Source organism: Microcaecilia unicolor, chromosome 14, assembly GCF_901765095.1.
Source record: "Microcaecilia unicolor chromosome 14, aMicUni1.1, whole genome shotgun sequence".
Taxonomy (NCBI): domain Eukaryota; kingdom Metazoa; phylum Chordata; class Amphibia; order Gymnophiona; family Siphonopidae; genus Microcaecilia; species Microcaecilia unicolor.
Genome location: NC_044044.1, coordinates 9,063,607 through 9,088,829, shown reverse-complemented (window position 1 = coordinate 9,088,829; position 25,223 = coordinate 9,063,607). Strand labels below are relative to the sequence as shown.

Genomic DNA, 25,223 nt, shown 5'->3' with positions numbered 1-25,223 from the left:
GGATGTCCTTGGTTTTATTGCCGAAAATCAGAAATGACCAAGTCTAGGGACATCCAAATCTAAGGATTTGGACATCCCTGACGGTATTTTCGAAACGAAAGATGGACGTCCATCTTGTTTTGAAAATACGGGTTTCCCTGCCCCTAGATCGGCATGTTTTATGAGGACGTCCAAATCAAAACAAGGACGTCCCTTTCGAAAATGCCCCTCTATGTCTTCTTTTGCCTTTACTTCCCAATGGTTGCCTCTTTTTCTCATTGTCTAGATGCTTTCTATTGCTTAAACCCGACAGCGGGTTCACTGTCCTTTCTATGTCGTATGTTAATGTTGTTACCTGGAAAATCTGTGGCATAAATTCCCCCATTAAGTGCAAGTATCCAAAGTGGAGCAAGATGTAGCATTGGAATTGCCTTCCTGAGCTGGTACACGACAGAAAGCCAGTCTGGAGTTATTCTGCCAGAGTCTATGGTATTTTGGATAATTACCTACAGACTTTACTGTACTAGCTACTCTAGCAGAATAAAATGATTCAGCAACAGATCTGTGAAGAGGTGGTTGTAGTAGATCAAGCAGTCAATAAGAAGAGAGTGGATAAGAGTTTTACCCCTTACCCAGGCAGAAGCCAAAACATGGCACTGTCAGGTTGTATGGATTTTTAAACAGAATTTTAATTAAAGGCATATTTTTACTTCCTTAATTTGGTGGTTATAACTTCACGGATTCAAAACTATCTACTTTTGCATTTAAAGTAACAGGTCCCAGCTTTGCCTCACTCACCCCTCCTGACCTGACAGAGCTTGAAAACTGGGACAATATGGGGGGAGGAGCGATCACTCTTCTATCTCCCAGTTTATGCACAAGGCAGACAAGACAAAACAGAACAACAAATCAGACATAACTGGGATCACAGCTTGCTTTGTTTACATGCTGACTGGCAAGAGAAAAACAAACCTACCTTACCCAAGTTCAATACTCAGGGAAAGTTGTCCTTTTACACTTTCCTACTTCCACCTTGACTTGCTCTTTCGAGAAGGGACCAATTCAGTGACTGTATTCTACCTGTACAGAGTCAATTGCTTTTTGCGTCTCTTGTATCATTCTATCAATGTTTTGCCTACAAAAGAGCCTAAAACAAATAAATACTTTCTCTGTCTGAGCGTCCCGCCCTCCTCTGACGCAACTTCCTGTTTCCGACAAGGCGGGACACCGTCGCTGGAAATAGGAACGCTTTGGTTGGAGCTTCTCTCGCGGACGATCTCAGACACGTTGGTAACTTAAGTAAAGAGCTACACGGGAACGGGGCGGAGGTAGCTCCTGTGGGGGTTCCCGTGGGAGTGTACGAGCCTCTCGGTGACCACCTACCTACCTACAAACCCAGGCCAGGGTTCTCCAAGGCGTGCCGCTTCCTCCTCCCTTTCAAACATTCAGTGCAGCTACACTTACTCTATGCCCGAGCTGATGCAGCGAGGATAACAACAAGGAGGTTCTGACACATACACACAGAACAGCTGCTTCAGAGGTCACCTGGTCTACTGGCGCATGCGTGTGACGGGCTGCACGTGGAGGTTGCTACCCAAGGAGGTTAGATTGAGAACAGGACAGAGACGGCATAAGCCTCTCTAGCCTGTTGCGAGGGCTGAAGCCGGTAGGCGGAGCTTGTCGCCATTTTTGTTCACTCAAAACAATACCAAACTATTGAAAACAATAGCAAAAAGGAGGTTAGATTGAGAACAGGACAGAGACGGCATAAGCCTCTCTAGCCTGTTGCGAGGGCTGAAGCCGGTAGGCGGAGCTTGTCGCCATTTTTGTTCACTCAAAACAATACCAAACTATTGAAAACAATAGCAAAAAGGAGGTTAGATTGAGAACAGGACAGAGACGGCATAAGCCTCTCTAGCCTGTTGCGAGGGCTGAAGCCGGTAGGCGGAGCTTGTCGCCATTTTTGTTCACTCAAAACAATACCAAACTATTGAAAACAATAGCAAAAAGGAGGTTAGATTGAGAACAGGACAGAGACGGCATAAGCCTCTCTAGCCTGTTGCGAGGGCTGAAGCCGGTAGGCGGAGCTTGTCGCCATTTTTGTTCACTGAAAACAATACCAAACTATTGAAAACAATAGCAAAAAGGAGGTTAGATTGAGAACAGGACAGAGACGGCATAAGCCTCTGTAGCCTGTTGCGAGGGCTGAAGCCGGTAGGCGGAGCTTGTCGCCATTTTTGTTCACTGAAAACAATACCAAACTATTGAAAACAATAGCAAAAAGGAGGTTAGATTGAGAACAGGACAGAGACGGCATAAGCCTCTCTAGCCTGTTGCGAGGGCTGAAGCCGGTAGGCGGAGCTTGTCGCCATTTTTGTTCACTCAAAACAATACCAAACTATTGAAAACAATAGCAAAAAGGAGGTTAGATTGAGAACAGGACAGAGACGGCATAAGCCTCTCTAGCCTGTTGCGAGGGCTGAAGCCGGTAGGCGGAGCTTGTCGCCATTTTTGTTCACTCAAAACAATACCAAACTATTGAAAACAATAGCAAAAAGGAGGTTAGATTGAGAACAGGACAGAGACGGCATAAGCCTCTCTAGCCTGTTGCGAGGGCTGAAGCCGGTAGGCGGAGCTTGTCGCCATTTTTGTTCACTGAAAACAATACCAAACTATTGAAAACAATAGCAAAAAGGAGGTTAGATTGAGAACAGGACAGAGACGGCATAAGCCTCTGTAGCCTGTTGCGAGGGCTGAAGCCGGTAGGCGGAGCTTGTCGCCATTTTTGTTCACTGAAAACAATACCAAACTATTGAAAACAATAGCAAAAAGGAGGTTAGATTGAGAACAGGACAGAGACGGCATAAGCCTCTCTAGCCTGTTGCGAGGGCTGAAGCCGGTAGGCGGAGCTTGTCGCCATTTTTGTTCACTCAAAACAATACCAAACTATTGAAAACAATAGCAAAAAGGAGGTTAGATTGAGAACAGGACAGAGACGGCATAAGCCTCTCTAGCCTGTTGCGAGGGCTGAAGCCGGTAGGCGGAGCTTGTCGCCATTTTGTTCACTCAAAACAATACCAAACTATTGAAAACAATAGCAAAAAGGAGGTTAGATTGAGAACAGGACAGAGACGGCATAAGCCTCTCTAGCCTGTTGCGAGGGCTGAAGCCGGTAGGCGGAGCTTGTCGCCATTTTTGTTCACTGAAAACAATACCAAACTATTGAAAACAATAGCAAAAAGGAGGTTAGATTGAGAACAGGACAGAGACGGCATAAGCCTCTCTAGCCTGTTGCGAGGGCTGAAGCCGGTAGGCGGAGCTTGTCGCCATTTTTGTTCACTCAAAACAATACCAAACTATTGAAAACAATAGCAAAAAGGAGGTTAGATTGAGAACAGGACAGAGACGGCATAAGCCTCTCTAGCCTGTTGCGAGGGCTGAAGCCGGTAGGCGGAGCTTGTCGCCATTTTTGTTCACTGAAAACAATACCAAACTATTGAAAACAATAGCAAAAAGGAGGTTAGATTGAGAACAGGACAGAGACGGCATAAGCCTCTGTAGCCTGTTGCGAGGGCTGAAGCCGGTAGGCGGAGCTTGTCGCCATTTTTGTTCACTGAAAACAATACCAAACTATTGAAAACAATAGCAAAAAGGAGGTTAGATTGAGAACAGGACAGAGACGGCATAAGCCTCTCTAGCCTGTTGCGAGGGCTGAAGCCGGTAGGCGGAGCTTGTCGCCATTTTTGTTCACTCAAAACAATACCAAACTATTGAAAACAATAGCAAAAAGGAGGTTAGATTGAGAACAGGACAGAGACGGCATAAGCCTCTCTAGCCTGTTGCGAGGGCTGAAGCCGGTAGGCGGAGCTTGTCGCCATTTTGTTCACTGAAAACAATACCAAACTATTGAAAACAATAGCAAAAAGGAGGTTAGATTGAGAACAGGACAGAGACGGCATAAGCCTCTGTAGCCTGTTGCGAGGGCTGAAGCCGGTAGGCGGAGCTTGTCGCCATTTTTGTTCACTGAAAACAATACCAAACTATTGAAAACAATAGCAAAAAGGAGGTTAGATTGAGAACAGGACAGAGACGGCATAAGCCTCTCTAGCCTGTTGCGAGGGCTGAAGCCGGTAGGCGGAGCTTGTCGCCATTTTTGTTCACTCAAAACAATACCAAACTATTGAAAACAATAGCAAAAAGGAGGTTAGATTGAGAACAGGACAGAGACGGCATAAGCCTCTCTAGCCTGTTGCGAGGGCTGAAGCCGGTAGGCGGAGCTTGTCGCCATTTTTGTTCACTCAAAACAATACCAAACTATTGAAAACAATAGCAAAAAGGAGGTTAGATTGAGAACAGGACAGAGACGGCATAAGCCTCTCTAGCCTGTTGCGAGGGCTGAAGCCGGTAGGCGGAGCTTGTCGCCATTTTTGTTCACTGAAAACAATACCAAACTATTGAAAACAATAGCAAAAAGGAGGTTAGATTGAGAACAGGACAGAGACGGCATAAGCCTCTCTAGCCTGTTGCGAGGGCTGAAGCCGGTAGGCGGAGCTTGTCGCCATTTTTGTTCACTCAAAACAATACCAAACTATTGAAAACAATAGCAAAAAGGAGGTTAGATTGAGAACAGGACAGAGACGGCATAAGCCTCTCTAGCCTGTTGCGAGGGCTGAAGCCGGTAGGCGGAGCTTGTCGCCATTTTTGTTCACTCAAAACAATACCAAACTATTGAAAACAATAGCAAAAAGGAGGTTAGATTGAGAACAGGACAGAGACGGCATAAGCCTCTCTAGCCTGTTGCGAGGGCTGAAGCCGGTAGGCGGAGCTTGTCGCCATTTTTGTTCACTCAAAACAATACCAAACTATTGAAAACAATAGCAAAAAGGAGGTTAGATTGAGAACAGGACAGAGACGGCATAAGCCTCTCTAGCCTGTTGCGAGGGCTGAAGCCGGTAGGCGGAGCTTGTCGCCATTTTTGTTCACTGAAAACAATACCAAACTATTGAAAACAATAGCAAAAAGGAGGTTAGATTGAGAACAGGACAGAGACGGCATAAGCCTCTCTAGCCTGTTGCGAGGGCTGAAGCCGGTAGGCGGAGCTTGTCGCCATTTTTGTTCACTCAAAACAATACCAAACTATTGAAAACAATAGCAAAAAGGAGGTTAGATTGAGAACAGGACAGAGACGGCATAAGCCTCTCTAGCCTGTTGCGAGGGCTGAAGCCGGTAGGCGGAGCTTGTCGCCATTTTTGTTCACTCAAAACAATACCAAACTATTGAAAACAATAGCAAAAAGGAGGTTAGATTGAGAACAGGACAGAGACGGCATAAGCCTCTCTAGCCTGTTGCGAGGGCTGAAGCCGGTAGGCGGAGCTTGTCGCCATTTTTGTTCACTGAAAACAATACCAAACTATTGAAAACAATAGCAAAAAGGAGGTTAGATTGAGAACAGGACAGAGACGGCATAAGCCTCTGTAGCCTGTTGCGAGGGCTGAAGCCGGTAGGCGGAGCTTGTCGCCATTTTTGTTCACTGAAAACAATACCAAACTATTGAGAACAATAGCAAAAAGGAGGTTAGATTGAGAACAGGACAGAGACGGCATAAGCCTCTCTAGCCTGTTGCGAGGGCTGAAGCCGGTAGGCGGAGCTTGTCGCCATTTTTGTTCACTCAAAACAATACCAAACTATTGAAAACAATAGCAAAAAGGAGGTTAGATTGAGAACAGGACAGAGACGGCATAAGCCTCTCTAGCCTGTTGCGAGGGCTGAAGCCGGTAGGCGGAGTTTGTCGCCATTTTTGTTCACTGAAAACAATACCAAACTATTGAAAACAATAGCAAAAAGGAGGTTAGATTGAGAACAGGACAGAGACGGCATAAGCCTCTGTAGCCTGTTGCGAGGGCTGAAGCCGGTAGGCGGAGCTTGTCGCCATTTTTGTTCACTCAAACAATACCAAACTATTGAAAACAATAGCAAAAAGGAGGTTAGATTGAGAACAGGACAGAGACGGCATAAGCCTCTCTAGCCTGTTGCGAGGGCTGAAGCCGGTAGGCGGAGCTTGTCGCCATTTTTGTTCACTCAAAACAATACCAAACTATTGAAAACAATAGCAAAAAGATTAGAAGAACGGACTGCCTAGGCGTGGTCCATCTGTGAAAAATTTAAAACTGTTCCAGTTGGATAGGCAGTGCCTTAAAAGGTGGAGTATAAAAGATTTTTTATTTATTTGAAAGCTTCCCATTTCTAGATATATATATCAAATAAAATTGAATATCAGTGAAACAGCTTTACAAATTGTTGCAGCTGGTAGGTAGAAATAGCAGTAATAAACTCTATTTTGTGCTCATTTTTCTACACGGTTCTATAGAATATAGTAATATATGGCCAGATTTGAGAATATCCTGTTTCCTGATAGATTCATCTTAATTGTTGTTTATTCTGCCTTGGGAAGCCTGGTGTTATAAGGATGGAATATCTTGTAATTAAATGGAAGTAAAATTAAACTCTCCTTTCATTGGGGCACATGGACTCACATCTTTACTTCAGCTCTTCAGAGCTTCCAAGTAGTCTCGATTTTTGAGAGGGAGATTTTTGGTACATGCCCCACCCTGCCCATTCTTCATTGGCTCCACCCACTATACCTCATGGCTCCGCCCCTGGCACACCTCAGTCACACAGCCATTCCAAAAAATATTTTATTTACACCAGTGACAGCAGGGATGGGTAAGAGAATAAGTTTCAGTTCACTCTATTATACCCCCTATCCAGCATCTATTCCCCCCAGGGACATAATGCAAGGGGGCCTGCCTTGGCCCCTTCACTTTGAGCTTAAGCCCACTCCAAAATTGTGGCACTGGTTTATTATCACAAGTGAACAATGGTTTATTCAATATACTATAGAAGTGCAGTAACACAATAAAGTTCTTAGAATAGTCCTTTCAAAATAGGAAGGAAAAGACCTCATAACAGCCTGAATCCACAATTACTCCTGTTGCGTTGCAACCATTTTAACACGTGGTCGGTCCATAAATAATCATAGGTCAGAAAAACCTCCCTAAATAATATGTCATTTAGTGGGAAAAAACATAACTTTATTTTCTGAATTAACATCCACTAAACAGGCAGTGCAGTTTTTCTATCAAAAAAGGCGCTGGTACTCAAATGCTAGGCCACCCTTCAGGGGTGGGATGATCACTGAGGTACCCACCCCATAATAGCCAGGCCCCCTGCAACCAGTCACAGAATCTATGACAGGGCAGAATTGGTATGTAAAGCCTGAGCTCTTTCATTAAAACTTGGGGTCCATAGGTCAATTTTAGCAGACAATGGTAAAGGTGCCAATACTGAGTACCCCCTCAAAATAAGCCCTACTAATAGGCAAAGTCATAACACCTCTGTCCGAGATCAAGGCCTGAGGTTGCAGCTACCCTCCCATGAATGTAGCTGCAATTTCCAACTAACCTCCTCTGAGATGAATGAGATAACATGCAAAGGAATGGGTGACATTGCAACAGCTATGGCAGGGAAGGGTGCCTCACTTCTGTATCCCCCTTTCTGGGGTGGATACTATTTCATGGTATTCCTGCCTGAGGTCCTGCTCTTAGTGGATGTAATAGCATGATTTTAAAGTAATGTAAAGAATAATAAAGGTAAGGGATGAGGAACAGCATGTTGGGGGGAGGGTCATCAGAGTCCAGGCCCTTCTTGCCCTTTTGTTGAGGGGAGCTTGATATTCCTTGGGTGGAAGAGTCATTTTAGATGAGGAAGTGTGTTGGTTGGTTGTATCATTAGAGTTGGGGGGGGGTTAAAAGGGGGGGAAGATTTTATTGGAGGAGTTTTGGTGGGGGGGGGTATGGAAAGACAAGCTGATCTTGGAGTCGGAGATCGAAGAGATCTACTTATATGCAGAGATTCCAAGGAAGATCGCTTTGTTAAAATCCCCCACAAGGATGATTGTTGAACTGTATCAAACCTGAGAGAAGGGAGATATATGTTTAAGCTTAGATAGGGATAATGGACCTTGAAGGTCTTAGGAGGCTCCTGCGTGTCGGAGTCTTGGTCCAGTGGCACGGGGAAAAAGGAGTTCTTGTCAAATTGGTATTAATAAATATACCTGGTTGGAAAGAACGTTAATATTAGGGTATGGGGGGGGGGGACAAAAGTTAAAAGACTAATGAAGATGTATAATATTTGACATTTATTGCAGTTATTGTTCATTGACTGATTGTACACGTTCTGTTTACATGCACTATAATGTATGTGCTTCTTTAATAAAAATTGTTGAAGTTAAAGTAATGTAAAGAAATAGTGCTTCCACCCCCCCAACCCCCCCCCCCCCCCAAAAAAAAAAAAAAAACAAAAACCAAACTGGTCATCCAACCATAGTCACAACTCAAAATGCTAACATGCTGCTGAGGAATGAGTGTGCCCTGCCAACACATCTTGGTACTCCTTTTTCAAAACTTTTTTATATATATATTTTTTTTATATACAATCTTAATATATATTTTTCTTAAATAATTTTTAATTTAATGATGTAACATTGAGCTTTTGATGGTTATGTGTCATTTTATCATATACAATATAATCATTTACAATGTTTTGTTTTATTTGTTCCATTGTTTTGTTTAGGTTATAAAGACCCCTGAGGCAGGCCTTTGGGCCGAAACACGGCCGTGTCGGGTCATTTTTTATATGAATAAACACATTTTTTGGTATCCTCATTCGTTCTCCTCACTTTTTTTGTTTCATATCTCACGGTTCCGTGAGGGTTTGCACCTCCTTTTTGTTGTGGCTTTGACTCCTTTTTCAGACCAGCTTCCAGGGTTCCCTGTCATGTCATCTCATAAGTACATAAGTATTGACATACTGGGAAAGACCAAAGGTCCATCGAGCCCAGCATCCTGTTTCCAACAGTAGCCAACCCAGGTCACAGATACCCAGCAAGATCCCATGCATCTCCCACTCCAGGCCTATACCCCAGGGCACTGACCACACCTTCCCCCCCACCCCCGCCTGATGCCAGCCAGCTCCTGCACTATGCAAGCCATGTTGGATGTGATGCTCTCAAGAACAAACCTTTTATACACACAGGGCAGCAGGAGCAGCAGCAGCAGCTCAAGGAGGAGGAGGAAGCAGCAGTTGCCCCAGCAGGCAGGGAAGAGGAGGAGGAGGCACAGGAGGAGGAGGAGGCAGTGGTGGAAGGGCGCCAGTGTGTGGTGATGGAGCCAGGGGAATGGGAGGTGCTGCACGTCCCAGACCCCTGGCAGGATATGCCTCCCCTTGAGGAGGATGAAGAGGAGGGGGAGATGCAGGCACCAGCACCGAACAATGCTGCTTTACTGCACCTCCTGCAGCAACTGGTTCATACACAAAACCAGTTACCTCAGGAGGTGGCTGCGCTGCGGAACTCAAATGAGCAGCACTTTGCGGCACAGAGGCAGCTCCTGCTGCTGGCAGTGAACCTGCTGCAGAGGGCCATGGAGGGAGGAGGAGAAAGCCTCCATTGAGAGACTTAAAAAATGTTTTTTGTATATAGTTATGGGTTATAGTTTAATACAGATGTTTGATATTTTTCACATACCAGGGTGTGTGTCTCTACTTTGTGCACTAAATATGTGGTATTATCAAATGCTGGGGTTGATGTGAGAGGAACAACAAAGAGAACGGAAGATAACCAAGATAGACCGGATACAAATCGCAAAGAGTAAGAGCACCCAAAAAAGTTTTATTGGGACCCTACACGGTGATGTGAGAGGAGGCAGCAATCTTGGTTGCATGACAGGTCAACTGTGACACAGAAACTTGGGTACATATGTGTCATAAGTGTGGCCATGTAGAAGGCCATCTGTTCCTTCCATGCTACATGGCTGTATGGTAAGGAGGGGGGTGGAGGCTGAATGGGCATTTCTGTTGAGGAACAGAAATGCCCATCCAGCCTCTCCCCCCTTACCATACAGCCCCACAGCACAGAGCTGTCTAAATAATAGGTATGTTGTCTAGCACTAGCGATCTGCGAAGTACAAACTTGCAGATAAGCATAGGCAGTAGCTAGACTATTATTTGCTCTCTGTTCAGCAGACAACCTTACCCACAACCAAACAACATCGGTGAGGGCCAGGACCTACAAACTGCTGGGTCATCTTTTCACATTGAATGTATCAGCAGAGACCCATTTACAATACCCATTGTATTCTTCCCAATTAATATTTTCAAATTAATGAGGTGCCTTTGCTTATTTGGAAATATTAATTGGGAAAAATACAATACTTCTGTAAATGGGTCTCTGCCAGAGTCTCTAATGTATTTCAGTGACATAATTAAATAAATTAGCTACTTCTGAAGGTTGTGGGTACAGGTGGGGGTAGAGGAGATTACTTGTGGCGATGAGTGCAGAAGCATAGCCAGGTTGAGGGCGCGGGGTGTGGAGAGCAGACTGCTGATGGCGCCGGCACATATTTTAAATGCAACAAACGGCGTCAAAAATAAGCGCGGTCGCTGTCGGAAGTCCATTTGGGGGAGCAGCCACTCTCCTGGCGACCCACCCAGCTATGCCTCTGGATGAGTGGCACTCTAGTTGGAAGGTGGGATGTGGGGACGGGGAGTTTGAGAATGAGGGAGAGATGCTGGATTGGGGCTGGGGATATGGGTTTCAGATAATGAGGGAGAGATACCAAATGTGGGCGGGGGGGAGGGAGGATGCTGCACGTGAGTTGTTAAATGTCTGCTTCTTCCGGGTTTGCCTGTCACTGCGTTAGGATGACGATGCTTAAATTCAAGTGCTAAATCCTGCAGTGTAAAAGCTCATAATGCAACAGTGCAGAAAAATAGCTAAACAACGCTCAAAAGAAATCTTATGCAAATTGGCGCTAACAAACCGAAAGCAAGGGGAGGATCGTTCCTGGCACACGCACACAAAGAGTTTGCAGTAAGCGTGGTTCTTATGCACATGCCTAGACAAACCCGGAAGTTACAAGCACATATGGGCGCTGTTCGTCTGCGCTTTTAAATATGACCTTTTAAAAAATTGTTTGCACTTATAGTTTTTGAAAGGTTCATACTTAAGAGCAGAAAAACAGGCACCAACGTGTGCTTTCACTTTCGGTTTTGGTCGGACTTGTCCACACGCTTGGTTCCACTTGCAAAAGAAGATGAAAAACTGACAAGTCTCCTGAAAACCTTCTACGTTGCCCCTGATCTGTCAGTAAATTTTCGACATTATTGGCCATTATTCCCTTCTGTGCATTACAGCACTTTTGTTTGTGCATTGGGAAGGAATACTACTAACTGACCTCATTTAACATTCATTAAATGCATTTGTGGCAAGTTGCTTTAACAGCTTTTTTAATTTAAAGGAGGTTTTATTAATAACAAGCAAATAATCACAAAAGCAAGCCCTTGTGATTGATATGTACAAAACTAGTAACATTAGAATACACCAATCACAATACAATAAAGAGTAATCAAGACAACCAACAACCTCAAGATTTTTTGTTTGCGCTAACAGCTTTTTAACGCTGGTATGTTTGAGCATCAGCCCCTAGGAGACATTGATACCTCGAACTGGCTTTAAACTCCTTGAATCCCTTTGTTAGGGTTGTCTTGGAGCTGCGTGGAGGAATGGTGCAAGACCCATCCTTGAAAATCTTTAAGGAGAGAGCTCCAGTCTCTTCCCGAGCCGCAGGACTTGTGTGTGTGTGTGTGTGTCCAGTAAAGGGCATGCCCTTTTTTATGTACACATGTAAGGACTTGCACATGCACTGTACGTTCTCACACTTACTGCCTTGCACTACGTAAATACAAGATTTTTATTTATTTATTTGTTACATTTGTATCCTAATATCAACACTGGTCCTCTACCAACCTGAATCTGGGTGTTCACTCATATACTTCTAGTGCATATATATAAAATATACAACAGCCATAGTGCAAAACAAACCTTTTTTTAAACCCCGCTAAGCTAACTGCTTTTACTACATTCTCTGGCAACGAAATAAAGAGTTTAATTACACGTTGAGTGAAGAAATATTTTCTCTGATTTGTTTTAAATTTACTACTTTGTAGCTTCATTGCTGCTGCCACACACTGAGCAGAGGGTTTCAACTTATCAACGATGATGCCTAGATCCCTTTCCTGGTCAGGCTATGGGGCCTAATTCATTGCTGAAGAACACTGCCTTTTTGAACCAGATTTTCTTCTCTGGATAAGAGATTTCTGAGCTGCTGCCAAAGCATGTTTTTTTTCTTCCCTGCATAGTTTAGAGAACACATTCCCAGCTTGTACAGGCAAATAAATGTTTGGCTCCCTCTTATCAGTGCGTGAGAGATGCAAGACACAGTGAGACAGGAACATCTCCTGCTTCACATCACATTCTGGACACATGTTATAAACACTTTTTTTTTTTACATGTTTCTACGCTTCTGATTGGCTCCAGGAACCACTATCTTTGGAGCAGAAAGTATAATATATATGGTATGATCTTGTTATTCTAATCTGCACACATTTGTAGGTCATTCATCAGGACTCCATCTTAGATCCCCTGCAACAACATCTGTAGGGACTCTATTAGACTTGCTGAAACATATCTTGTGCAGATCCCAGTGCCAAAGTCTGTGCAGGGCCTTGTGAACTAGAGCTGCTGTCTGTGACCTGTCTTGCTCCAATATTTCTTGGACAGAGCTGAAGAGTACCTGTGCCAGTTTCCTGTGACCCCGGCTTTATGCTATGATTCTCTGCTTGCTTATCTGACTGTATTGTGGCCCATCTAAAACATATTTGGCCCCAGCAGCATTTAGCAGGCATTGCTGACCCAGAAGTCAAAGCCCAACTTCTAGTTGTTAAAGGGGATTTGGATTTATTTCATGCCTTTCTCAGTAGTTCAAGGTGAGTTACATTCAAGTACAGTTGGTATTTTCCTGTCCTTAGACAGCTTATAATCTAAGTTTGTATCTGAAGGAATGAAGGGTAAAGTGACTTGCCCAAGGTCCAAGAAGCAGCAGTGAATTTGAACCCTAGATTCCCTGATTCTCAGCCCAATCATTAGGATGATGTTGGGCTCTTACTATTAAGACTCCACAAGAACCTTTTGTCCTAACAAGAAAGGAACACTGCTGCTAAGGTCAGGAGGAGAAATGGATACTATGTGGAGATAAGGAGAGTGGCGGGTGTACACACTGCTTCCTGAAGATGTATGCACTCAGCTTTGAAAGTGCCTTCTGCTCATTCCCTCTTCTCATAAGTTTTCATACACATCATCAAAATTTGATGCTGAATCAGATGCTGATTTTGGTATCTAAAAAAGAAAAAACATATCAGTATATAAATATACAATATGCAAGTCAGCATAGTAAACACTCCTCTCCAGCACCCTTCAGCCTATCTCTCCTACAAGCACTCTTCTACCTAGACACACTCTCAGGAGCCATTATGCCCTCATTTATTCCCTATAAGCCTCCCACAGCAAGTACTCTTTTACCATTTCCCCCACCACAGCCAATATTCAATCATAAGAACATAAGAATAGCCATATTGGGTCAGACCAATGGTCCATCTAGCCCAGTATCCAGCTTCTAGCAGTGGCCAATCCAGGTCACAAGTACCTGGCAGAAACCCAAATAGCAGCAACATTTCATGCTACCAAACCCAGGGCAAGCAGTGGCACCCCATGTCTGTCTCAACAGTGGACTATTGACTTTTCCTCCAGGAACTTGTCCAAACCTGTTTTAAACCTAGATATGTTAACTGTCACACACAATGAGCTAAGATGGCCGCCGACTAAAGGTCATGAGAGTGACCAACTCCGGGAACAAAATTTCCCGGGGAACAATAAACAGGGATTCGATCCTTCGAGCTGACCGCTGGAGTCAGAAGAGAGCGAGAAGGCTGAACAGACCACCGACGGGCAGTTCCAACCAGAGGGAGAAGCGGCAAGCACCGGACCACCTCCTGAACGTCCTGCCCAGACCAGCGACCAGGGGTTAACAACTGACTTCCCCCCTCCAAACAGCCTCCCCTCCAAACAGCAGCACTATCCCGATCCAACTAAAGATCTGGGAAACTATCGACACCGAGAACCCTGAGCTAAAAGCGGAACACCTCCAGAACATTCTGCGGGTTATCGACACGAGCGGTCTGGCTCTGGGGCTTGATTGTAGCTCCAGCCCTGCCTCATGGCTGAGGCGCTGCCCTGGATGGCCTCGATCCTACCCACCCGGACAGAAGCCCTCCCTCACCTGTAGATTGTAGGACGAGCGATTGTAAACTTCTCCGCCAGAGACGACTTCCCCCTATGTGGAATCGCGGAGTGGTTCAGATAAAGGTGGTGCGGCCCGGACAACGATGCCCTCTCCTGCCCCAACACCACAGGTCAAAGGTGGCGCCCCTCCGCTCGGTGGAAGGCAAAGAGCGCCGAACAGTTGACCATACACCGCGACTTAGCAGAGCAGCAAATTTAGAGGATTGTCGTGTGTTGGAAGAACAACATAAAGTAATAGTAACGAACCCAATGGATACCCTGCAGCCAACCCGATGAAGTGGCCGATCATCACCACCTCATGTCGATCGTGACGACAGTGGAGTTGAAGCCCATGTTCACCCTGAGAGAAGCTACTGCCCCCACGCCTACATGCATGGTTAGACCTGAGCCCTGCACTACAGCCGTCTTACCGAGATCCACACCTCTGACCGGTGATTCAGCTACAAGAACTTCAATACATTGGGGCACCACAGCTGAACATTAACTGTGAGTAAATCATCCTTACGCAATTAATAAGACCCCTAATCTGGACCAGCGACACAGCTCTCAGAAACCCCACCAGAACACTACATCAGAAACCACATTGAATCCAAAATCAAAATGAATACCTACAAACTGCTCCTAGTACTTTACTCCATAACACTGATTCCACTCACTGAAAGTAACATGATACCCATACTGCACACACACCAAAGACTGATCAGTTACAATACACATTATCAAACTGACAACAATTCAAACAACGGAAAATTATCAACACGCAGACAACCACAACAGAAGGGAAATAAGGGCTCTAACAAAATAAAGGAACGACAACTAATCAAAATCAACACAACACCAAACGCGGTCCCATACCAAATAATTCAAGTAGGATACATAAATGCCAGATCAGTAGTCAATAAAACAACAATTATAACAGACTGGATCACAGCAATCTCGACCTACTACTCATCAGCGAAACCTGGATCCACGACCTCAAGGACCCCATAATTTTGGAACTCTGCCCCCCAGGCTACAAAATTACTCACTGGACAAGGAAAGAAAAAAGAGGCGGAGGCCTAGCACTAATCTACAGATCTCACTTCACTGTAACAACAACTGCCGAGTCTATAACACCAGAACTTGAAATCGCCTCAGTCAGAATCACCCATACTACCCTGCTTGACAGCCTAAACGTTATCTTATTTTACAGACCACCAGGTAATTGGCAAGAATGCCAGTCACACTTCATGGATTTCATATCGAATACCTGTGTTTCCAACTCCAATCTACTTATTATTGGGGACATAAATATACACCTTGAAGACCCTAATGCAACCAATACACGTGAATGCAAGGACTTCCTCCAACTATGGGACCTTAGCTGGCCTAGTATGCAAGCCACTCATGTCAAAGGACACACAATTGACCTCATCACACACAAACTATCCTCACACTTAAACCTCTTACCAGGGGCGTATCTGGAATCCGGCGGTAGGGGGGGCCAGAGCCAGAGAGGGGGGGTACATTTTTGCCTCCCTCCCCCCCTCCGCCACCGCCACTGCTACTCTCCACCCCCCCTGCCGCCATCAACCCTCCCCCGCTGCCTACTTTTGCTGGCGGGGGGCCCCAACCCCCGCCAGCCGAGGTCCGACCCGCAGTCTTCATATTTCGTCTTCCTCCGACTCCTCCGTGGCCATGCTCTAAGTAACGCTGCTGATTCGTTGAATCCAGTTCGGAGTCTGACGTCGCAGCACGTTGTACGCGCGTACAACGTGCTGCGACGTCAGACTCCAAACTGGATTCAACGAATCAGCAGCGTTACTTACAGCATGGCCACGGAGGAGTCGGAGGAAAACGAAATATGAAGACTGCGGGTCGGACCTCGGCTGGCGGGGGTTGGGGCCCCCCGCCAGAAAAAGTAAGCAGCGGGGGAGGGTTGACGGTGGGGAAGGGGGCCAGGGCGAAATCTGCGGGGGCCCAGGCCCCTGTGGCCCCACGCAGATACGCCCCTGCCTCTTACTAACAAATACAAAATGGACAGACATACCCTGGTCAGACCACTATAAACTAAACGCCACCCTTCAGTGGCGGAAAAAAAGGTACAAACCTCAAGCAAAAACCCACAACCTACACCACGAGAGGCCAAATTGACCCTGTAACACTCTGGCAACAGATCTACAATAATGAATGAACAGCACAAACAGATTCCAAACATTATCTACTAAACTGGGACGACAGATGTAGGAACACCATAGACAAAATTCCACCATTACAAAAAAACTACACGAAGACAAAACTCAATACCTTGGTTCAATGAAGAACTGAAATCACTAAAAACACATGTTAGGAGACTTGAACGAGCATGGGAAAAAAAAATGAAAGATGAATATACACTTAATGCAAGGAAACAATTGCAAAGAAAATACAAATACTCAATAAGACAAACCAAAAGAGCATACTACAAAACCAAAATAGGGCCAGACTACAAAGACACACATAAACTCTACCAACTCGTGAATAAATTAATGGACACCACACCAGTTACCACAACCAGCACAGACACCCCATCAGCAGACAACCTTGCCAAATACTTCAATGAGAAAATTATAAAATTACGATCCACGTTACCACTCAGTTCCACTGATCACGAAAAATTCATGGACTGCCTAGACCCAACCTAAGGTGAATACCCAGCAGATCGAACCTGGACTGACTTCGATCTGCTAACCAAAGAAATTCTCCAAAACCCACTCCAAACTCGATATTTGTCCAAGCAACCTAATAAGGTACGCCCCCCAACACTTCATAACAGACCTTACGTCACATATGAACTACATGTTACAACATGGACTTTCCCCAAGGACAAAGGAAATATACTACTTACCCCTATACCCAAAGACTTAAAGAAAAAATTAAACGACACAACCAACTATTGACCAGTAGCACCTATCCCCCTGGTAGTCAAACTAATGGAAAGTATGGTAACCAAACAACTTACCAACTACCTAAACAAATTCACAGTACTACATAAATCACAGTCAGGATTTCGATCCAACCATAGCACTGAAACAGTGATAACCACTCTCATAACCAAATTCAAACAATTAATTGCAACTGGAAACAATGTGCTTCTCCTACAATTTGACATGTCCAGCGCGTTCGACATGGTCAGCCACCAAATACTCTCGAACATCCTAGACTACTTCGGGATTGGAGGGAACGTACTTAGATGGTTTAAAGGCTTCTTAACAGCAAGAACATATCAAGTGATATCAAACTCAAAAACGTCAACACCATGGAAACCTGAATGCGGAGTACCACAAGGATCACCGCTCTCACCAACCCTTTTTAACCTAATGATGACGCCTTTAGCCAAATCGCTATCCAACCAAGGACTCAACCTGTACATCTATGCAGACGATGTCACGATATACATCCCGTTCAAAAACTATTTAACCGAAAGCACTATTAAGATTTTTTAATCTGTAGATGAATATGTCATCAACAATCTCAGGGTTCAGTCTAGCTCTCCTGTGTGCCACAGTCCTTCCTTCAATAGAAGATGTCTTCTCAGAAGATGTGCTGATAGCAGGAATGTACAGAATCCCCAATGGAAATTTTGCCAGTTGTGGCCAGCATGCTTATTTTTTTCAAAATCACTCAAACATAAATAAAGGTCCAGTTCATTAATGGTCCAGTTCATTAACAGGCCTCAGAGTACAGAATGACACCATTCCACACAGTTGCCTTCACAGCCACCACTCCCCTACCATTGTCTACAGCTCCATTTATACTCAGGTCACCCCCAGCATTCCTTAAGCCCCCCTGCACAGTCAACACTCACCAGTCTCTATAGCTCCCCCTAACACAGTCAGCACACTCCAATCACATCTGACAGCTCCCCTACCTGAATCATGAGAGCCTCCTTCATGCCTCAAACCAGAATGGAGTACAGAGACACTGGAATCTATTGATTTTCCATCTATGCACATAACACTTACTGTGTGTACTGCTTGCTTGTTTCTCTTCTTCCTTTTCTTCGTTCCTAAATGTACATTAACTTTTTTGTTCTTTCTGAAGTACTCTACATCTGGGTCACACCGATTCTGTGATTCAAAAGTAAAGAATAGCTGTATACTATATTTATTTATTTGGATTTATTTAGCACCACATTGAAGAAGTTCACCCAAGGCAGTGTACAGCAATAATAAGCCGGACATGGGCAATAGACTGTAACAGCAGAAAAAATTTCAAACAACAATACAGTATGCTACTTAGAATGTCAATACAATACACATCAAAACATGTTAATATACAGCACAGGGTGTAAGTGGAGATAGCGAAGGTGACGCAATGAGACGATGGTGCCGTATGGTCTAGAATATCTATTGAACAGCACTACAACTTGGCTTGACACGGCCGCGTTTCAGCCCAATGGCCTGCCTCAGGAGTCTATACATAAAAACATCAAAGTCACATAAATAAATATAGTAAAAGTAATAACAAAGGTAAGAAAGTGTACATTATAAAAGCTTAAAAATAAATCAATTGATAGAAAAAAAGAAATAAAGCCAACATTAAAATTACATTAACCAGCAAATTAATAAAAAATAAGGTAAAAGCATGAAAGTGTTAAGCATTAAGATAATAATATAATCAACATATAGAGGTAAAACATATAAAAATTAAAAAATAAAAACATTATGCATTTAAATAACTTATAAATGGGGAGTCTAGAAAAATGTATCGAATCCATATATCATCTGACAAAGAAATGCATTAAATAAAAAGTAAATAGACAAATTTCACCCTAATACAACAATAAAAATGTACCTGCCTATGTTGTGTAGATAGGTCTGCTTGTGTGTCTTGTTATGATGAGGAGTTTCAAATCCTGTCTAGGGATAAAGGTACTAAATGAAAATCCTACTTTGAAATACACTGTTGGAAAAAATGGTGTTCAAAGTGACTATCAGGCTTATTTTTGAAAGAGAAGGGCACCCATCTTTGGACACAAATCGGAAGATGGGTGTCCTTCTCCCAGGGTCGCCCAAATCGGCATAATCAAAAGCCGATTTTGGCCATCCTCAACTGCCTTGCGTCGCACGGACGAACAAAGTTCCCGGGGGCTTGTCGGAAGCATAGCAAAGGCGGGACTGGGGCGTGCTGTGATGAGGCTGGCGAATCCAGGCAGGGTGGGATAAAATGCAGGATTAAACTACATGTCCCAGAAGGTATTGGGAGAGGGAAGCAAGAAGGTGTGTTCAAAAACCTGCCAGGGAGTGGAGGGAAAGACTGGAAGGAGCAGCTGCTATGGCGATCCATGGCAGGTAGGGGGAGCAGTGATGAAAAATCTCAATTTCCCTGGGTCAGAAATCAAAACAAGATACCTTCCACCCAGTGTTGCCAGGTGGGCGGTTTTCCGCGACCCGCCGCAGGAAATTTTTGCCTGCGGCGGGTTGCGTTTTTTTGGGCTTGTTTTAGGGTTTTTCCACGGTTTTTTTAGCATTTTTTCGGTCCGCGGGGCGGGGCTAGTGACGTTTTGGGCAGGGTTAGTGACGTTCTGGGCAGGGCCGGTGACGGAAGAGGTGGGGCCGATGACGGCGGGGACGGGGTTGATGATGGCGGGGGTGGGGGTGTCAGGTGCGGGGTTGAACTTTGGGTGGGTTTTGGGCTGGTTTTGGGCTCGATTGGGTGGGGAAAAAAATTTCCGTCTGGCAACCCTGCTTCCACCTGGGAGGGTGGAGAGCGATCTAACCGACAGGCTGTGAGAGAGCCAGAGTTAGTGTGTGGAGGCTGGTAAGGGGGAGAGCTCAGGATTACCAGGTTTGGAGGAGCAGATGGATATGGACTGTAATTACACTCTGGTGCAAGGTTGCAGGGGTTGAAGGCGGTGGGTGGTCACAGGAGTCAAGTAGCTGTGTAGGGGGTGGTGTACTGCCATCCTGCAACCACTTAGGAGCAAAAGTCTTTGAAACTGAAAACCAGGAGGTTTGAACTTTGGGGAGGAGTGGTGAATTGGGGTTGAAACGAAGAGTTTTTGTGCTATGATTCTTTTTTCTTTCTTTTGGGATTGAAGGGGGCATTATATGTTAGAACTGAGTTGGGGGGGGGGGGAGGGTGAATAAACAGTCTGGAACTAAAAGCTGTGTTGCCTTGAAAAAACTTTGTTGTGGACTGCTGGAGGGAGGAGCTGGATTGCTGAGAACCTGGGTTGTAGCCTGCCATCATCCCAGAGGGATTACTATGGATCATTAACACATGGGTGTCCTCGGCCGATAATGGAAAAAAGAAGGGCGTCCATGATGAACACTTGGCCAACTTTACTTGGTCCATTTTTTCTTGCGACCAAGCCTCAAAAAGGTGCCCGAACTGACCAGATGATCAGCGGAGGGAATCGGGGATGACCTCCCCTTACTCCCCCAGTGATCACTAACCCCCTCCCACCCTAAAAGCACTTTTAAAATATTTTTGCCAGCCTCAAATATCATACATACCCAGCTCCCTGACAGCAGTATGCAGGTCCCTGGAGCAGTTTTAGTGAGTACTGCAGTGCACTTCAGCCAGGCAGACCCAGGCCCATACCCCCCTACCTGTTACACTTGTGGTGGTAAATGTGGGCCCTTCAAAACCCATCACAAACCCATTGTACCCACATGTAGGTGCCCCCTTTACCCCTTAGAGCTATGGTAGTGTTGTACAGTTGTGGGGAGTGGGTTTTGGGGGACTCAGCACCCAAGGTAAGGGAGCTAAGCACCTGGGAGCAATTTGTGAAGTCCACTGCAGTGCCCCCTAGGGTGCCCGGTTGGTGTCCTGGCATGTCAGGGGGACCAGTGCACTATGAATGCTGGCTCCTCCCATGACCAAATAGCTTGGATTTGGTCATTTCTGAGATGGGCGTCCTCGGTTTCCATTATCGCTGAAAACCGGGGACGACCATCTCTAAGGTCGACCTAAATGTCGATGGGCATCCCCGACCATATTATCGAAACGAAAGATGGCCGCCCATCTTGTTTCGATAATACGGGTTTCCCCGCCCCTTCGCAGGGAAGTCCTGCGAGGACGTCCTCAGAAAAACTTGGGCGCCCCGTTCGATTATGCCCCTCTATATGATGCTATAAAAATAAGAATGATAGAGGTGTAAGAATGGTATGAGATTTGCGTTACAAGACGTATGAGGAGAGACTTGCTGACCTGAACATGTATACCCTGGAGGAAAGGAGAAACAGGGGTGATATGAAACAGACGTTCAAATATAAATCCGCAAATGAACCTTTTCCGTGGATGGGAAGGCAGTAGAACTAGAGGACATGAAATGAGATTGAAGGGGGGCAGACTCAAGAAAAATGTCAGGAAGTATTTTTTCACGGAGAGAGTGGTGGATATTTGGAATGCCCTCCCGGAGGTGGTGGTGGAGATGAAAACGGTAACGGAATTCAGAAATGCGTGGGATAAACATAAAGGAATCCTGTTCAGAAGGAATGGATCCTCAGAAGCTTAGTTGAGATTGGGTGGCAGAGCCGGTGGTGGGAGGTGGGGCTAGTGCTGGGCAGACTTCTATAGTGTGCCCTGAAATGGCAGATACAAATCAAGGTCAGATAAACACATAAAGTAGCACATATGAGTTTATCTTGTTGGGCAGACTGGTTGGACCGTGCAGGTCTTTCTCTGCCGTCATCTATTATGTTACCATGTATAAGTTGTCTAACCCCCTATAAAATCAACTTTACTAGATGCCTTGTCCACATCCTCTAGTAATAAATTCCAAATACAATTAAGATGTAGGATTCATAGCAATGTATCATTAATATCAAGATGGAACTCCTTTCTCTTTTCATCCTTTAGTCTTCAAAAGTGAATCAAATTTTCACTCTTTCAAAAAGAACAAAGACCACTCAATGAAATTACATTGAAATACTTTTAAAACCAATAGGAGGAAATATTTTTTTTACTCAAAGGATTGTTAAGCTCTGGGAGGATTTGATGCAGGAGGATTTGGCAACAGCGGTTAGCGTATCTGGGTTTAAAAAAGGTTTGGATAAGTTCCTGGAGGAAAGGTCCATAGTCTGCTATTGAGATAGACATGGGGGAAGCCACTGCTTGCCCTGGGATTGGTAGCATGGAATGTTGCTACTATTTGGGTTTCTGCCAGGTACTTGTGGCCTGGATTGGCCACTGTTGGAAGCAGGATAGTGGGCTAGATAGACCATTGGTCCGACCCAGTATGGCTATGAAAGGATTATTGCATTTAAAACCCTCCAATCAAGAAACTCTAATATTGTTTAGTTTATTTAGTATTTGATATACTGCCTTTCATAGTAGAAATCAAAGCAGTGTACAATAAAACCAAGAAAAAAGAAAGGAACTACATAATTCCATAGGACAGAGGAAATAGAGGGGAGGCAAGAGACAACAAGAAAGAGAGGGAAAAAGAATCCAGATTAATTAAACAGAATACACATGACAAATTATTGTCTTTTAGAGGAACTATATGCAGAGGGGAACCTTTTTTCATATGATCTAGCAGTGTCCCACTGTGTACTGATTCTGGCAAAACACTTTAGGTTTTGTTGATTGAGTGATGGAATCTCAGTGTCTTAGGAGGCCTGCTTGGGTTTTGCTTGGCTGTAGGAATCATATTGAGAAACTGGAAAGTTATCCATAATGACACGTTTAACAAATGGATGGATTTGATCTCTCTATAATGGTATTGTATGAAGAAATGATTGCATATTTTTGAAGTTTAAGAGAGGTTAATATTTCCTTGGTATTAACAAAGGAAAGAATGAAAATGTTAATGTTAGATTGGGTTGATCAATTTCATAACTTGGGTTTCTCCTGGATAATGTGGGAGGGGGAGGGGAACGATGGAAAGCCGAGACTACTTATAGTTGTTGGAACCTGAAATTATTTTGATTTAAAAAATAAAAAGCCCTCCAATATCATAGAACATGAATTTGGTACGTTCTCATTTCATTAAGCTACTGTTTTAACCATTAGGGTACAGAGTCTTCAGTGTCTTTTCATGGAACATACTTTTCCTAGTAGCTGCTATATCATTTGTAGAGTTAGTAACTTCATACAATAATCACATATTAGTCTTATATCCGTTGTATTTCAGTTCTTCCATAACAGAATAGTTCTATACACTCATCCTAAACTTCTTCCCAAAGTGGACACCCTTTTCATTTAAATTAGTGTACCGTTCTTCTGACAAATTTCTTAGGTCTCATGCTCACAAAGGTGAACAAGCCCTACACGTCTTGGAATGCAAGAGGGCTCTGGTTTACTGTATGAAGGAGATGCAGTCCCAGTCAACTTACCTATTTGTATCTTTTGATCCAAATAAACTGGGTGTCATAGTTACCAAAAGAATACTCTCCAACTGGATAGTCAACTGCATCGCTTTCTGCTATAAGTAGGCTGGTCTTCCAGTACATGAAATGTATCATGTTAGAGATACGGCAACATCAATTTCTTACTATCTTTGGTCTCAACAGAAGAACTTTCATTTTGTGTTACCACTTAGCTGACTTATTTCATAAGGGCAGTGGATTTGGCCTGGCAGTTCTTCAAAAACTGTTAAAACCATACTGCTTGTTGATAGAGAAAACGAAGTTGCTTATCTGTAAACATGAGTTCCCCATAGACAACAGGAAAAATCAGCCACATGTTCTTGCCTTCCTTCCTATGCAGTTTTTCTGAGCCCTCAGGCAGCTGTTCCCTTTTGGTACTGTTGAATGATGTCACCAGGGCTTTTTTTGAGGTGGTACTTGGAGGTACTGAGCACCGGCACCTTTTCCATTGTCTGTTAAAATTGACCCATGGTCCCCAAGTTTTACTGAAAGAGCTCAGGCTCTACACACCAATTTTGCCTTGCCATAGATTCTGTGACTGGTTGCAGGAGGCCTGGCTATTGCAGGGTGGGTCCCTCAGTAATCACTCCACCCCTGAATGGTGACCTGGCATTTGAGTACCAGCACCTTTTTCGCTAGAAAAAACACACTGGATGTCACCCACTTGTTTGATTTATCCTGCTGTCTATGGACAACCTCCACTACAAGGAAACAACTTTGCTAATCTCGGCACCATCACTTTTTCTATAGTATACAATGCTCAGTAATAATCTTAGTACCAGCAGCACTCCCAAAACTGTGCTCTGAAACATCACTGCTGAATAAGTTTGAACTTGTGGTTCTTGTACTTTGAAATAATGACTGGAGGTTACTCGATCTGGAACTGTCTCATTTTGTGGACCGACTGAATGGAATAGACTGCCCTTGCAACTTAAAAGTGAGACCTCCTTATCTGCTTTTAAAAAAAGGCTTGAAAGTCTTCTTATTGTGCCAGGCATATCATGTTGCGGGCTAAGATGGATGATTTGCATTAGGACAGATTCTTTCCTGGGGCTATGTATCATATTTTTATTGACAATTTTCTGGATTTTGTACGTGTGTTTGTTTTCTTTTCTTTAGATTATGTATGTTTTACCTGTACCCTGCCCTGGATAAGGGGGGCTAGAAGTAATACCTTTCAATTTAAATTTTATCTCGCTGCACCTCACACCTGGAATAGACTTCCAGAGCCTGTACGTCTAGCCCCATCTTTAGCCGTTTTCCAAGTCCAAACAAACCCCACCTCTTTACCTCTGCTTTTGATTCCTAACTCACTTGCCCTGTCCTTTATCCTCACCTCTTTTTCCCTTGCCCTTAATTGTTCTGTCTGTTTACCTGTCTTATCTAGATTGTAAGCTCTTTGAGCAGGGACTATCTTTTATATATGGTGTACAGCGCTGCTTATGCCATGTAGCGCTATAGAAATGATAAGTAGTGTAGATAAGTAGCAATTATACTCAGTAACGGCTATATGAAGTTGAGGTATGTGATGCTTGTGTCCAATTATAATACTGCCTAAAGGTCATGTATAAGAGTCCCCTATTTTTCTTTGACCACAAGAGGTTTTAAATCCAGTGCTGCTTTTGTCAAGGGTATTTGAAGTGAGATCCTTC

At 44.2% G+C, this 25,223-nt stretch overlaps 2 protein-coding genes across 8 annotated transcripts in view; both read right to left on the bottom strand.

The window, feature by feature from the left end:
• Positions 1 to 1,973, bottom strand: part of RNF167 (ring finger protein 167) — a 108,120-nt gene extending 106,147 nt beyond the window's left edge. Inside the window, exon 1 of one of the 6 annotated variants that reach the window (XM_030187145.1) lies at positions 1,363 to 1,973. The gene's annotated coding sequence lies outside the window, so the exon portion shown is untranslated. The other 5 variants (XM_030187141.1, XM_030187143.1, XM_030187147.1 and 2 more) reach the window with 5 other exon arrangements.
• Positions 1,974 to 12,396: 10,423 nt separating this feature from the next.
• NFAM1 (NFAT activating protein with ITAM motif 1) overlaps positions 12,397 to 25,223 on the bottom strand; it is a 43,197-nt gene continuing 30,370 nt past the window's right edge. Inside the window, exons 6-7 of one of the 2 annotated variants that reach the window (XM_030187432.1) lie at positions 18,217 to 18,321; positions 12,397 to 13,270 (exon numbers count right to left, since the gene is read on the bottom strand). In XM_030187432.1, coding sequence (XP_030043292.1) covers positions 13,211 to 13,270; positions 18,217 to 18,321 — 165 coding nt within the window. In that variant the 3' untranslated portion in view covers positions 12,397 to 13,210. The remainder of the gene's footprint in view (positions 13,271 to 18,216; positions 18,322 to 25,223) is intronic. The other variant, XM_030187433.1, reaches the window with a different exon arrangement.